The sequence below is a fragment of the Ixodes scapularis genome, unplaced genomic scaffold (assembly GCF_016920785.2).
Source record: "Ixodes scapularis isolate PalLabHiFi unplaced genomic scaffold, ASM1692078v2 PGA_scaffold9__187_contigs__length_104089568, whole genome shotgun sequence".
In the NCBI taxonomy this organism is placed as follows: domain Eukaryota; kingdom Metazoa; phylum Arthropoda; class Arachnida; order Ixodida; family Ixodidae; genus Ixodes; species Ixodes scapularis.
This window is the reverse complement of record NW_024609884.1, coordinates 35462473-35478270: the sequence shown is the minus strand read 5'-3', so window position 1 is coordinate 35478270 and position 15798 is coordinate 35462473. Positions and strand designations below refer to the sequence as shown.

The window sequence follows — 15798 nt, the reverse complement described above, 5'->3', positions numbered from 1 at the left end:
GGGAAAACACTCGCCGGTAACTTTTCCGTTGATTCGGATTTATTCGAAAAACTCTGAATTTCGAGGTTACAGCGACAAAATAAAAAGCAAAGAAGGCTTTTTTTTTTTTTAATTAACTTTATAGGCGCACAAGGTCAGTGGTCCAAAGGAGGTACCACTTCAGTTTCCTTTGAAATCCCTAACTACTGAAAAAAATGGTTTGCCTTAGCTCATCAAGGTTGCTTCAAAACAATTTGTTATAGTACCCAAACTTTTATTTTTTATTTTTTTAAATTGGCAATACAGCAAAATAAATTCAGGATTTCAGAGAATTGAGACTCTAACAAAAATAAACTCTGAAAAACACCCTTCGAATTTTACGGGAAATGAACTCGGAAAACATTGAATTATAATTAGATTTTATATATGTTACCTTATTAAGACGTACACATTTCAAATGCCAAAAGCATTGCTTCCTCTGACAACCAAATCTTGTAAGAACAGTGTGTAAAACTTGATCTTTTCTTGAGGTGGCGAGTATAGTGGTCTTGATGACCCTTCGCTATAAAGAGAAAAGCAGAAGAAATCAATTCAATCACTTGTTCGTCCTAAGAGTGTTGTACAGTGTACATGTGCGACACTGTTAGCACAAACAAGCATTCCCGCATGTACATTCGCAGATGATATTGCCACAGGACTGTTCTGGTTGCTCGAGCATGCCGGCGAACTGTCCCCTGGATTTTGGTTTTATGTGAGGCTCGTGGCCTTGCCCCTCGGGCTGTCTTGCGTTAGTGATGTTCCTGAAATGAGCCAGCAGGACGGCCCGCCTCTTGTGTATAAATGTACCTTATTCCTCTTTTTACTAATTAAACCCCTCGAGTTCTTTTATGTTCACAGTCGCCTTTAACAACGAGACAATATAATGAAGCCCAGGCGACCATGTGGCTTTGAAGACCACCAGCGCTATCTAACAGAAGAAAGCTGAGTTATCATCGAGGCTATTGTGTAAATGAGCAGAATATCAGCAGCTGTTTGACTTTTGTCATTACTCCCCACTTGGCCGGCAAACGATTACCATGTCAACACCGAAAACTGATTGCTCAACCTGTCTACCCGTTAAATTCAGCCAAGCTTAATTTGTCCTTTTAGCGCGGAACACCTCTATACTCGGCGAAGCCTTCATTAACTCAGCAACAGCTGGTCTAGTGAGGAGTGATGGCAAAAAACTGCTTTCTTCCAATAGGTAATGTGGCAGGCCCTGTAGGCCACGCACTCTCCTTGGCTTTTTTGTATCATCTGCAACTGTACACTGGGTTACATGCAATGCAGTGTACATGCATCGCGTGTAATGTCACATTATGGTGCTAGGGTAGGGCTGGCTGGTGGCTGACTGGAAACGGCAGACACACTCGTGCCATGGGTGGCACTGAGACACAGCCTCTTCTTGTCAACATAGGTTTTGACTTGTGAACTTTTAGTAGTTTGCCTGCACATTCTTCTAATGATTCTTTGGGGTTATTGTACAAAGAATATCCTGGCATCTTGATCATGCTACAAGTAGAAAGTGGTGATTTACAGCGGCGAAAAGATCTGGTACTCTCGGTCGAAGAGGTTTCAGCTAACACTCTCACTCGGAAGAGTGGTCTTCATATCACGGTAGCAACTGCCGAGTATGGCGCCTATTTGCGATTCAGTCAAACATTGTGTCTCAACTTTACGTTTGTGCTATTGGTGCATTTATAGTCAGTGAAAAGTCTACCCACCTTTTTTTAGAGCGCAGCTCTTAGGCGCCCGTTTCCGGCTTGAGCGGCGTCGCCGTCGGCGTAACCGCACGGTGCACTATGAGACGCGTGATGTCACTGATGACGTCATCAGTGACGATGCCGATGACGTCATCAGTGACGATAGCGATGCCAATGACGTCATCATTGACAATGTCGATGACGATGACGTCATCACGATGACGTCACACGTTACGTCACTGATGACGTCATCGTCACGCGACCCTCGTGCGGCGACGGCGACGCCGGTCAGGGGGAGGAGTAGCAGAGAGTATGAGGAGGTGAGGAGGAGGGAGGAGGGGTATACCTTCCCCTCAGTACCCTTCCCTCCTCCTCCTCCTGAAGAGCTGTGCTCTAATTTGGCGTTACAATGCATTGTAAACGGCTTTAATTTTTTTTTTTTTTTTTTTTTTTAGTCAGCCAATAAGAGCTTGGCACTCTAACATTATTGCAACCCTGGTGCAAGAAGCAGACGAACTTGCGCTCCTCATAGTGTATATTTCTCTTAGTAAAACTGGAAGTGATGCAGAAAACAATGAATATTTTGTATTTTATCATTCTTTGGGCAAGCAAGAGAAATTTTGGCAGAAATAGGAAAATTTCAGGCGTCCGCCAAGGAAATTTTGACTTTCCGTATTGGCAGCCCTGATTCCTAGTTCGGAGGTTGATGGAGTTTTGGTACACAAATACTAGGTTGCAAAACTGTAATGAGTAAAATCTGCCCGCACTTCAGCTTGCTCAGTGAGCTTATTTATGTTTGGATCTGCTTATGTTAGTGAAGCTCATGGTAACTCTTTTGTTTCTTCACAACAGAACCATGGACAGCTCTTGGCTTTGTTTCTGACGGAAACGGTGCAAGAATCACTTGAAAAGGAGAGAAAAGAACTAGAACTAAACAAGATACGCGAAGACGCAGATCTTCTGTCTTCAGTGGATGCAGGTACCGGCATTTTCTTTTCCAGACTATCTGGCTCTCCGGATGAATTGCAATCTGGCTGGTTTTCAGTTTATGAACTCTTGACAGAATTGAATTTTCTAGAAGTATTGACCTAGTATGCTACAATTAGTGGGAGACCATATTTATTAAACATGAAATGTTCATTTTTAATTTTTCTTTAATTCTTTGACTGTTTTATCTGTTTCCATCTTGCCTAAAGAAGTATCACCACGCTAATACACTTGATCATTCAAGAGAGCAAGGAAAGGGGCAGCTTGGAGAACTTAGTTCATCATTCAGTACACTGGAAATGTGCTCTTACAAAGTCATGTTTTGCCATGTAATGGTTAACATATTTAACTTGCTAAATTGGTACTCATAAATGCAAATATAGTGATCGGAGATGTATTTAGAATCTTGACATTCGCTTCAAATCAAGCTAATACTCTACCAGCTGTATTCACTAGTCGTGACTAACTAGCGCTGTTTTAAAGGTAGTGTCGCGTCTAAGTAGTCGCGAACTAAGAGAACAGTTCAGCGACTAAGGATCGACTAGTTCTGCGGTATTCATGAGCGCAAAGTGAGTGGGTGTCTATTTAGTCAGAACTAACAAGCGGAAGTGACATATAAAGATAAGTCACACATACGCGTACTTAAACGCTGCTGCGTAAATGGGTATTTTATCGTATAAAAACTAATACTGTAAACAGGGATGGGCAAAATACATGCAAATATGTATTGAAATACAAATACAAAATACTTCGTCAAAAATGTATTTAATTACAAATCTAATTACATTTCCAAAAAAGCATTTAAGTACAAGATACGAATACAACCAAATGTATTTGTTCTCCTCCAAATACTTTTCCAAATACATTCCTCAAAATTCGCATGAGCGACTTAATTTCAGGGCACCTGCAACAGATTTCTGGGTATCTCTTTTTTAATTTTGCACCGCACACTCGGGAGTTAGTGTGCGAGGCTCTAGTAGTGTAGTAAAAAAATAATCACAAAAAAAAAAAAAAAATGTAATCAGCTTGGACGTAGTAGGCGAAAAAAGTACAGAGCTTCAAGCAGCTTTTTTGTCGATTATATTTTGGTATAGACCAACAAAGAACCGAGACGACCAAGACGCGCAGCACTAGCTAGAGAATTTTTGATTGTTGCAACTCGCTCCAGTTACGTAAATCTGGACGCCCCGCGCATTTAAAATGTTCCAGGCAAAAATATGGATGGAAATCAGGCTGGAAAGCATCACAAGTTGTCACAGGCACTTATTTAGCCAGTCTGCCTGTGAACGTCGATTTCGTCCCTATTCTTGCCCTGGACTAACACCGTAATCACGAAGTCACTGAACGCTTGTGCTTGATTGAGAGACACTGCATTCGGTGCAGAACATAGTTTTCTTCCTGCTCTGGACAGTGACAATAAATTTGAGGGATGTATTTTCGCCCACAAAATTGTATTTAATTATAATTGTATTTGAAATACCCAAGTTTTAGTATTTAAATATACACGTCAAATACATTACCCAATTTGTAATTAAATACAAATGCAAAATACACAAAGTATTTTAAATACATATTTCAAATACTTGTATTTGAAATACTGTAAACAACTAAATTTTTGTGGGGTCCTAATTTTCGTGAATCGCCTACAATTCGCAAAAAATACGTCCCGCGAGCAATTCGGGCAATATGTGAACACTACGGAAGCTACACTCAATTTACGAAAATTATAACCCGCAAATAATTTCAAATTTACAGCTTTGGCCCGATTCGCGAAAATTTGAGCCCGCGAAAATTAAGTCGTTTGCAGTATTTGAATGTTTATCAGGGAAAAAAAGTTACAATGAGAGTCTAATTGTCCGAGACAAAGTTTTACAAACAACACAAGGGAGAAACACGGAAGTCGCATAGAGAGCGACATAAACAAATATGGAAGCGCCCTTAAATGTGTTTTTTTCTCGTCGTCCAGCGCCCTGCTGAGATCTCTTTAGCGGTATCTCTGACCGTTGAACATGGCTATTTACATAATATTTGCTCCTCCAATTCTTTCTAGATGTATAACCCAGCGTTCCAAGATAGTAAGTGCTTTGTTAGCGCTGGCGGTCTGCGATGAAATGAGTCGGCCATGGCGCTGAGCCGCTAGTCATCTGCTAAGCACCGGCTAAACTAGCCCTACCCCATATATAAGATTTGTTAGTTCACTTCTTAGTCGCGCGGGGCGGTTAGGCCCTAAACACGATCGGTGAATACCAAGCGCTCACTTAGCGGCGGCTATCGCTCGCCACATGAACATTTTAGTCAATGACGTTGCTAGTCAGTGTTAAAACAGGCTCTACTCGCACCTGGTGAATACGGGTGCACATGTTTGTTGTATGCTTATTAAAAGTCATTCGAGCAGGTCATGTCACGAATACTGAGAATGAAAAGAGCAGGGTCAAAATGCATGTGTATAATATAGGGTCGGCTGGATTTTGGGGGGAGGGGCTGAAGCCCTATAAGCCTCCCCCCTGGCTACGCCACTGTCGCTGGCCTACTGTTGTCTGCTGATTTTCTTTACTGCAGTTAACTGTAATGTCAAGGGCATGATTTTTTTTACACTCTTTTACTATAATTGAACTGTGCGTTTAACATAGAATATGGGCAATGTAATAATGTGCATAATTTTGCTGAAGGCATATTTTGATCATATTGATGAGGTTTGAAAAATGTTTTATATTCCTAGAAGTTTAGAAACTAATATGCCATCTCATTTCTATTCTAACTACTAACTACAGTACTTTAGGCAAGAATATATTACTATATGACTTTATGAAATGGCAAAGATATGCCGATATGACATGTCATATTCAGTACTTGTGAATTTTGATGGCGATTATTCTTGCACATCTCTTCACAAAACTGCTTTCTTGTTATAGTTGTGCCATCGAAGAAAGCCACATTAATATGCACAGCCTACATGGTAGTAACATTTAAAGAAACAGCCAGACGTGTTCTGAAGCAGTCTATAATTATGGTGCCTAGAACGTGTCTGCGACTGGTGTGTTTACGGTGTCCTTGGTCCCTCGATTTCTGTCTGATGACGTTGCAGAAGTGTCATACCGTTGCTTGCCGCGATTCTGGCAGTGTCACAAAAGTGGAGGTAGATGTAGCAGACACCTGTTCTGCTGTAGCAGATACCTGTTCTCCAGCTTGACAGTCCACGGAAGCTTGGGCAGCCAGGAGTTTGGATGCCGTCACGATAGCGACACTCGCATTCTTTTACGCTTTTTGCCAGAATTCTACGGCCAGCCGCCAGAACCGCGACATCTGGCAGCATGACATTCAGACTTCTGTGACGTTATTTGTTACCACTTCGAGACCACTTTTAGTGCATGGGCAGAATAAGATGCTAAACACACCAGTTGGGGACGCGTTCCAGGCACCATAATTATAGACCACTTCAGAAACATCTCACTGTTTCTTTAAATGTGGCTACCATGTAGGCCGTTGATTGTGGTGTTTGATTGTGGTCAACATTAAACCAGCAACCTAACACGCTGTCATTGTCATCAGGCTCGAAGTACATGAAGCACACAATGCTCCACTTTGACGGGGTTGTCCATTCACTGCCCTGACAAAGAGCCGAAATTATTCATACTTAAAGTGTCATTCGTCTACACTGAATTTTACCTGCTGGTAGCTGAAATGTTGTGTGATCAAATACCCATATCCTTGAACTATGCTTTGCATGAGCTATGCTGGGCATCATGATGATGTTACCACTTATTTGCACTGTGGAAATGCAGCACTTACCAGTTACCATTTATTTGCACTGCAGAAAGGCAGCACTTGTAATGATGATTGCATGTGGATGGTTTTAGTGTGACTTTTCTTCAAAATTAGTGCTGGAAATGTGCAATATATAGGACTTTTAATATCGGTGTTGTATGTAATACTAAAGAAAAATCATGTGCTCCGTGTGTACTGCTAATGCTGAAGGCATGAACTATACATGCCTTGCACGTGACGTCATATGGCACTGTACCAGCCGCCATTACTCCGTACCATACTACTGTTTCCGTACCTTGTGCAGCATACATTTGGCACCATTGAATTTGTCTTCTCGGCAAGGCTTGCCGAGAAGACAAATTCAATGGTGCCAAATGTATGCTGCAAAAGGTACAGAAACAGGAGCATGGTATGGAGCAGTGGCGGCTAATTTGACGTCAATGCAAGCCATGTATACACTGGCAAAGAAATATGCTGTAACTAAAGTTGTAGAAAATTGAAGCAAGTGCTGCATTCACTGTCACTTACATCCCCCAATCAGCATTGCTCGCTGCATTGCTCACTGCATAAAGATCAGGGGCGAATTTAGAGGGGGGGCCCGGATGTCCTGACCCCCCTCTTGATTTCTGCATGTGTAAAATTTAGGGCGTAAAACGAAGGAGAGGGGGTGGGGGTTCCTAAACATATGGTACGCTGACCAACACTGGACCCCCCCTCAGGAAATTCCTGCATCCGCCCCTAATAAAGATGCAACGCATAAATGATGAAAAACAATAACGGTGATGTATGTTTTGGATACAGATGATCCTGACAACCGGTACTACATGCAGATTGCAGATCAGACTGGCAAACCCATTCCCCTTCCAGTGGAAGAGAGAAAGGCCCTTGGCCTAGCCATGGTGCTGCACGAAAAAGGGCGTTCTGCGATGAAGCGGAAAGAATACAGCGAGGCTTTGATACTTTTCCTTGAAGCGGACAAAGAGTTTGGGTATGTATGTGCCTTTTCCATAAGTGCTGTCCCCATGTTTAAAAACATGGCACAGTACACTCTCATTAATTCAAACTCCACCGCAATTTTGTTTGAATTATCAGAAATTCATCTAAATATGATGCAAGATAAAATTATGATTTACCATATCAATGGTTACACATACAGAGTAGATATTGGATCATTTCCTCTACATAGGCCTACTGATCATAAGCTGGTGTGCCACACATGAAACAATAGTGGCAGTGGGGCTAGTTGGTACATCATTCCTTTTGACAGAAGCGCAACAAGACAAGGACAGAAAGTAAGAGACGCAGCACAAGCGCTTGTGCTGTGTCTCTTACTTTCTGTCTTTGTCTTGTTGTGCTTCTGTCAAAAGGCACTCATGAAACATTTGTGAAATGAATGACATAAATTCATTTATTCCTCAAAAATGTTGTTTACCGTGGGCTGTTTGACAGCACATGACAGCTCAAAACAAAATTAAGTTTTATCATCAGGCCAAGAAGTTGTCTAATGTGGACTATTAAACAGGGGACACATGAGCGATGAAAATGGCACCGCACAACAGTTTTCATAGCAACTTGCGTGGATGCCGTGACGCGGACCTATGCCATGCCGCCACGTTGCAGCATCCGCACAAGTTACTGCGGAAATCTTCGCGTGGTGCCCGTTTTCATAGCTCATGTGTGCCCTGCTTGAGCCCCGTTGAGTATGCATCTCGCCAAGCACGGGTGCACTGCGGAGAAGCAACACCTGCGGAAGCAAGCTCCGCGGGTGTTGCCTCTCTGCAGTGCACCGGTGCTCAGAAAGAAGCACACTCAACGGGGCCGCCAGAACAAAAAAGTATGAATTGCACGAAAATGCCGTTCGAATTAAGCGGCTTATAAATACATTAAGAACATAGTGGGACAACCAAAATTTTGAATTAACCAGCAGTATGAAATATCAGAGTTGGAATCATCGCAATCCTACTGTACATAGACTTTTACATCTGGTCCAGATTGCTAGCGCTGCATTTTACTTATTTATTTGTTTACACTTGATCCTGCTGCACCCTCTGGGGTATTATAGCAGGGAGAGGGGTGCATAAAGAGTTGAAGAAAATTAACATGGTGAATATGATAGTGGAAATAGTGAGGATGACAACAGGTTCCAGTCTCTTGCAGTATGAACAAAAATGATGAGTGAAAATGTGACAGGGTTTCTACTTTGAACGGGTGATTTAGTCTCTTAGACAGATAGTGTGATGCCATCTGGTAGTTCACCTTGTGGATTATTGTGTGATCATGGAAAAGGTTGTAGAAAAATGTTTGCCTGGGGGTTTTTCATCGGGTAGCTATTAATGACCAGTTTAGGTTGTCTTTCATTTTCTAAACACTCTGACGTGGACGACAGTTATTTAAAACAAGTCCAGGACTTCAATGTTTTATTGCTTCTATCTTGTCGATTTGTTTGTAAAGGGGTCCTACACAATACAACAATATTGGGTCATTCCATATGAAACGTCCCAGACGTTGCGCTCGACCACCTCCGATTTCTAAAAAAAATTCATGGGCTTCGGCCACAATGTCCGTAGCCATACCCTAAAATAGTTTTGACGAAAAAAAATTTGTGATGACGTGAGCGCGATTTTAATTTTTGAAAACAGCGTGAAACTAGGCATCACTCAATAATTTACGAAAAATCAGATTTTTTATGAAATACCCTACAATATTTTTTTCTTAAATTTGCATGGTTGTCGGCTTACAATGTGGTTGAGTTTGTGCAGTTTTGTTTAATTTAAATATTTTTAAAAAATGCATAATTTTATTCAAAAATAAACATTTTTGTTATTTTATTAAAAAATATATATTTGCTCCCGGGACCTAATATAACTGTTTATTGGTTGCCCTCTAGGTATATAACCTATAAAAAAATATTTTAAACCGCTGAATTAAACACCTTGCAGTAAAACAAAAATCCTGAAGTTGCCAAAAAGTGTGTTTTGACGCATAAACAGCCGTTTATTCCACCTTGAGGTGGTCCAAATAAAAATACAAAATATGGTGGGTTTGGAAGAACGATTGATCGTCTTTTGATTCTGAAAGTTTAATCAGAGTAATTTTTGTTTAAAGCGAGAAAACAATTTTTGAAGTTGAACTCTCGCACCACTACCCGGCGTCACTTCTCAACGCCTCTTCCCCGCACAGCACGCCACCTGTGACGATAGCCGAAGCGATTAGGTCCAAAGAAACAACGGAGTTTGCTGCCCGCTTCCCCTCGTCCCTCTTTTCTGGCTGTAAGGGAAGAAACGGCGGGTATCGTGTACTAATCGGAGGTGCCACCAGTGCGTCGCCATAGCAGGCACGTTGTGCCCTTTGTACCCAAGGGCGGCTCCTCACACTCCGAAACGCGATGCCTAATTGACGGGCCGCATCAGCTGACTTGGACTTCTTCATGCAAATGCCAAAGGTCCCACGGCGATCTCCGATTCCTAAAATAAAATTAATGGTTCTTCACCATAATGTTCGTGGTGCTTCTCTAAAATATTTTTGACGAGAAACAAATTTCATGGGGTGATGGCGGTTTGAACTCGTAAAAAGGAGTGAAACTAGGAGTCATTTATTAATTGATGAAAATTAAGATATTTTTATAGAACAGTGGACTATTTTTATTCCTTAAAACCACATGGTATTTTGATTGTTGTGTAATAAGGATCATGGATATTCGCTTAAAGCAATTTAAAAAAAAAAGTTAATATATGAGAATTTTAGCCTTTTTGAGTTTGGTTACAAACTATCTCGTTGCTGCAGGTGATTAAACATCTTATTGGCAACCCTATAAATATTATGCAGACAAAAAAGTTTCGGGCCGTACAACTAAATATCTTGCAGAAAAAACAACTTATTTTTTGCAAAATGTCGTTCTGCCGTTTAAAGAGCCGTCAATTCTGCCTTGAGGTGGCCGAAAACAAAAAGCGAAACATGATAACTTTTACAGAAGAGTTTTTTGCCTTTTGTCCTTGAATGTTTAATTAAACTAATTTTGTTCTAAATACGAAAAAAAAGAATCATTTTGAAGTTGAGCTCTTACGTCGCAACCTGGTGTCGTTTCTTGTACGTGCCTCTTCTCTGCACAGCACGGACACGTGTCTTTGTTTAATCATTATTTCCAATGGGTCATGTAAAGATTCCCGCACTGACAATATGGACCGAAAATAATGTCAGGAGCGCAATCTTGGCTTGTGACGATGCTTCAAGCGTCCGAGATAACATACTGAATCAGCGCGTTTCAGAGCTTTGATCATTCGCCTGTCGCCTTCATTTCGCTCCAACTAAGCGCGAACCGGGTCATAGTTCCGCTTTTAACCGCAGCATGCGTGGCGGCTAGGTTTCGCGGCGATATTATCGTGTTTCAGACATCCACGTCAGCTGATGCGGCCCGTCGATTAGGCATCGCGTTTCGGAGTGTGAGGAGCCGCCCTCGGGTACAAAGGACTCAACGTGCCTGCTATGGCGACGCACTGGTGGCACCTCCGATTAGTACACGATACCCGCCATTTCTTCCCTTACTGCCAGAAAAGAGGGACGAGGGGAAGCGGGCAGCAAACTCCGTTGTTTCTTTGGCCCTAATCGCGTCGGCTATCGTCGCAGGTGGCGTGCTGTGCGGCGAAGAGGCGTTAAGAAGCGACGCTGGGTAGTGGTGCGAGAGTTCAACTTCAAAAATTGTTTTCTCGCTTTAAACAAAAATTACTCTGATTAAACTTTCAGAATCAAAAGACGATCAATCGTTCTTCCAAACCCACTATATTTTGTACTTTTACTTGGACCACCTCACGGTGGAATAAACGGCTGTTTATGCGTCAAAACACACTTTTTGGCAACTTCAGGATTTTTCTTTTACTGCAAGGTGTTTAACTCAGCGGTTTAAAATATTTTTTATAGGTTATATACCTAGAGGGCAACCAGTAAACAGTTATATTAGGTCCAGGGAGCAATTATATATTTTTTTAATAAAATAACAAAAATGTTTATTTTTGAATAAAATTGTGCATTTTTTAAAAATATTTAAATTTAGCAGAACTGCACAAACTCAACCACATTGTAAGCCGACAACCATGCAAATTTAAGAAAAAAATATTGTTGGGTATTTCATAAAAAATCTGATTTTTCGTAAATTATTGAGTGATGCCTAGTTTCACGCTGTTTTCAAAAATTAAAATCGCGCTCACGTCATCACAAATTTTTTTTCGTCAAAACTATTTTAGGGTATGGCTACGGACATTGTGGCCGAAGCCCATGAATTTTTTTTTTAGAAATCGGAGGTGGTCGAGCGCAACGTCTGGGACGTTTCACATGGAATGACCCTATTCTAAAATTCATTGAATGAACGTAAAATACTGATTACTAGTCTTTCATTGTTTGTTGCAATATCAAAAATTTATTTTTTTTTTTAGAAAGCCTGACATTTGGTTGTCTTTTTTAGTTAGGTAATCAGTATGTATGTTCCGCGCTAAATCGTCGGAGAAAATAACATCCAAGTAGTGAATGCTAAAAACACTTTCTAATTAGCAGTCGTCTAACACATACTCTTGTTGACGAGGCGACTTTAACCTTTTTTTTTTAGAAAATTTTGTATCCTTACATTTACCCACATTTAGTTTTATTTGCCAATTTTTACATCATTTCTTAACCCTATTCAAATCAAGCTGTAAAGTGTTGAAGTCATCATGGTCAGATATTGATCTATAAATTATATAATCATTCGTAAACAGCTTTAAATGGGAAGATTTATTTTTAACTGTGATATTAACTATCCAGAGACTGCGCGTTGAGTGATGCATAGTTCCATTTTGCAGTGAAGAAAGGACTGCAATTATTTTTCCTAGACACCCTTTACATACGGTGTTATTCAATCTAGCTTTTTCACTTAAAAGGTGATAAAATACTGATGCCCTTTAATATAGTTTCATTAATATAACTACAGTTCTACAAGCAAGCATGTTCTTCTGCATTTACCACACAGCCTCTTGCAGGCACCGTTGTTACAGATGTACAGTGCTCACCAAACTTATATGGAATATGCAAACCGTGTCTTATCTCATGGGAGCACTATCCTGGCAGCAGTCAAACAAAAAATTCCATGATGTTGTGCTTAGTGGAACAGCTCAAGCAGGAGATGCCACTCACTCAGGGCCGAAATTGTGACTGAACTGGGGACATTGCAGCAATTTTGCCAGCCTGTGCTTATCACGCTTATCACCACCCAACGATACACATTGATTGCCCAGTGTCAACAGTGCGGAAATCATGAGTTATTAGGTGGCTCATTCATTAGAAATATGAAAGACCAGCCCCCCAATTACTGTCGATTCCAAAAGTTGCCTATCAGTGGCGTAGGCAGAAAGGGGAGAGTTTCGTGACCAAACCCCCCCCCCCCCCCCCCCCCTCAATCCCCCCATCATGGAGATAGCCGCTCCAACTGGAAAAAATTCCTGGTGAGGAGGTGGCAATAAATGCAGATGCCTGACTGGCAAAATCACTGCAGTGTCCTTAGTTCAGCTGTATTTTTTTAATCGAAAGCATTAACTGTCTTATGGAGCGAGCTGACGTCATCAGTTTGAAGTGTGAAAACGGCACCTAGTTTCCTTGATCCCTAAGGTTCCATTGGCTGGCGCACGTCGACGGGGCTCCCATTGGGCGCTACGCTCATCAGTTTCCTCGAGCAGCTTACCTCATGGCGCTGCGCAGTGGCGTAGCCAGAAAATATTTTCGGGTGATGTTTCAAGGTACTGGTGCAATCACACACACAATAAAAAAATAAAAAAAAAAAATATATAAATAGGTATTTCTCTCTCTCTCTCTCTCTCTCTCTCGGTATATATATATAGATATATAATAGGTATGGTGGCAAGGGGCCAAAGGCGTGGGTGTCACTGAGAAGAAAAGAAAACCCTCGGTGAAAACAGCAACAACGGACGGTTTATTCTTCAACGTTTCGGCCGGAGTCTGGCTTACGAAGGCCGGACTCCGGCTGAAACATAGAAGAATAAACCGTTCGTTGTTGCTGTTTTCACCAAGGGTTTTCCTTTATTCTCAGTTATATATATGTGTATATATATATATATATATATATATATATATATATATATATATATATATATATATATATATATATATATATATATATATATATATATATATATATATATATATATATATATATATATATATATATATATATATATATATATATATATATATATATATATATATATAATAGAATAAAATTTTGGGGGGCGTTCTGACACCTGAACAGCCCCCCGGGCTACGCGCCTGGTGCTGCGTGTCCATCAGCGTGCCGTGAACATGGGGCGTCCAAGGTCAGCGTGCCCGGGGGAGCACGCGCACTGAGTGGCGATGAAAAGTACTCGGCAGATGAAAAAGGGAGAGGACGAGCGGCTTGCATGCTTTCGCATTCACAACTCGTAAGAAGTGCTTAGGTGTACCTTGAGCTTTTTTCTGTGAACAAACAGCACCCACTGCTCAAGTTGTTCCATTGAACGCTATGTCACTGAGCTGTTTTTCGGCTGCCGTCAGGATGTAATTCCCATAATATGAGACAGCTGCTAGTTTGGTGACCTGTCCAAACTAAGCAACATGACATAAAATTATGCTTTCCTCTAAAACTGGTCTAGTACATAGCCTTTGGAGAAAGCTGAAATGAGTTGTTTTCTCTTTATTTTGGAGAAATTCCACTCTAGAAGAGCAAGTATAAATGTGTAAGGTGCCATTGTTCTTCTGGCATAATGCGCTGCATGGCACTGTGTGCATACAAAATTTACTGGGCATAGAAGGGCCCTGCACTTGTGCAGAACTAGGTAGGCCAAGCTGCAATAAAGCCTCTCATTCTTTCCTCATTGTCTTGCATGGCTGGTTTGGATATTAAAATAAGGGGTAAAGTAACATAACTTTATTAGTCAAAACAAAAACAATTCAGTGTAGTTTTAAAACAAAAAAATTGGACCTCACATTTAAGAAAACATGAAGTCTAAACTTTCTCTTCTTTATCAAAGTAATTGAGGAAATGTCCTGAACCGATTCTTAAGTTGGCACCGCTTGTCCTTTAAAAAGAACTACTACTAAAAATTATAGCCGCTCTCTGAAATGCAGCTACTGTTTGTGTTTACATGCATCGACACTCAAGTTCAATGACAAGCGTAAGAAACAGCACTAACGACCAGGCTGAAAATTAGGTTTCTAATTTGGGTTTGAACTCTTTGGGTTTCCCTCTTGATAGCGGTTGGGAACAAAACTCTGGATGTAAGCCGTCGATTAGTTGAGGTTCTCCTCCACCACTTTTGCTTCCTTAAGAACAACTAAGTGTCATATATGGCTAGCGTGGCAGGGAATGATATGGCATTGATATCTAGGTATATTCTGTCTCTCCTTCTATTAAACTTGCTTTGTGGAGGCTTAGCTAAATATAAATGTAGTAGAGATTGTACAAGTGGATATGTAAGGTGTTGGATTTTGCTTTCTTTCAGACATTGCAATTCAGAGCTACTGAAGAGTGTGGACAATTATGCCCTCCTATGCCTCGACATTACATGGTGCTATCTCTCCCTGCAGAGTGTAAATCAGCTCTTTGATGCAGAGGCACGATTGAAAGCCTGTGAGATGGGATTTCATCGATGTTATGGCGAAAACTTGGAACGCCTTACAGCAATCAAGGCAAGTGGTATCTAGAACATTTGAGCTTTCCGGAAATGTAAACATATTTCAATAATTTTGATGTCATTTTCATTTCCCCATGAAGCATTCAGTTTTTTTTAAGTCTCCCTAAAAAAAGGGAACTTGCCAATCTCACATTTTTCGTCCTATATGTAGTAGATGACCTTTGATCACCAGAAGTGAGGAAGCAAGTGCTGCTCATTTGAAAGTAGAATAGCGGTTACAGTAAAGTTTGGCTGGTGCAGTGACGTGGTATACAGTATTCTGTGTCATATGGCCTCTTAAAAGCACAACAAGCAGCATTATGCTGAAAGTGTAGTGACTGACAGCATAAAAACAGCAGAGAGCTTGAAGCTTTTGTAGGCCCCGCCTCCCACCTGACGACTGGCGCACAGCCTGTTTACTTATACTTTGCACGGTGCACTACCTACGTGTTGGGATAAATAGGTCCTATGAAATTTACCGCAACCTGGAACTTGTAAATGTTAGAGAGGCAAAATTATTAAAAATATGAGAACACTGCATTCGTGTCAGTGGTGTCATAAGTGATAGGGACATGGGAGGAGGGTGATGGTGATTTCCCTCCCTTTTTCCTGAATTGTTTACTTTAGAAATATGTCTG

At 41.0% G+C, this 15798-nt stretch overlaps 1 protein-coding gene across 2 annotated transcripts in view; it reads left to right on the top strand.

The window, feature by feature from the left end:
• LOC8030156 (NEDD8 ultimate buster 1) overlaps positions 1 to 15798 on the top strand; it is a 47676-nt gene that overhangs the window by 3905 nt on the left and 27973 nt on the right. For both annotated transcript variants that reach the window (XM_002409330.5, XM_029971087.4), the window contains exons 4-6: positions 2574 to 2700; positions 7275 to 7461; positions 14990 to 15176. In XM_002409330.5, coding sequence (XP_002409374.3) covers positions 2574 to 2700; positions 7275 to 7461; positions 14990 to 15176 — 501 coding nt within the window. The remainder of the gene's footprint in view (positions 1 to 2573; positions 2701 to 7274; positions 7462 to 14989; positions 15177 to 15798) is intronic.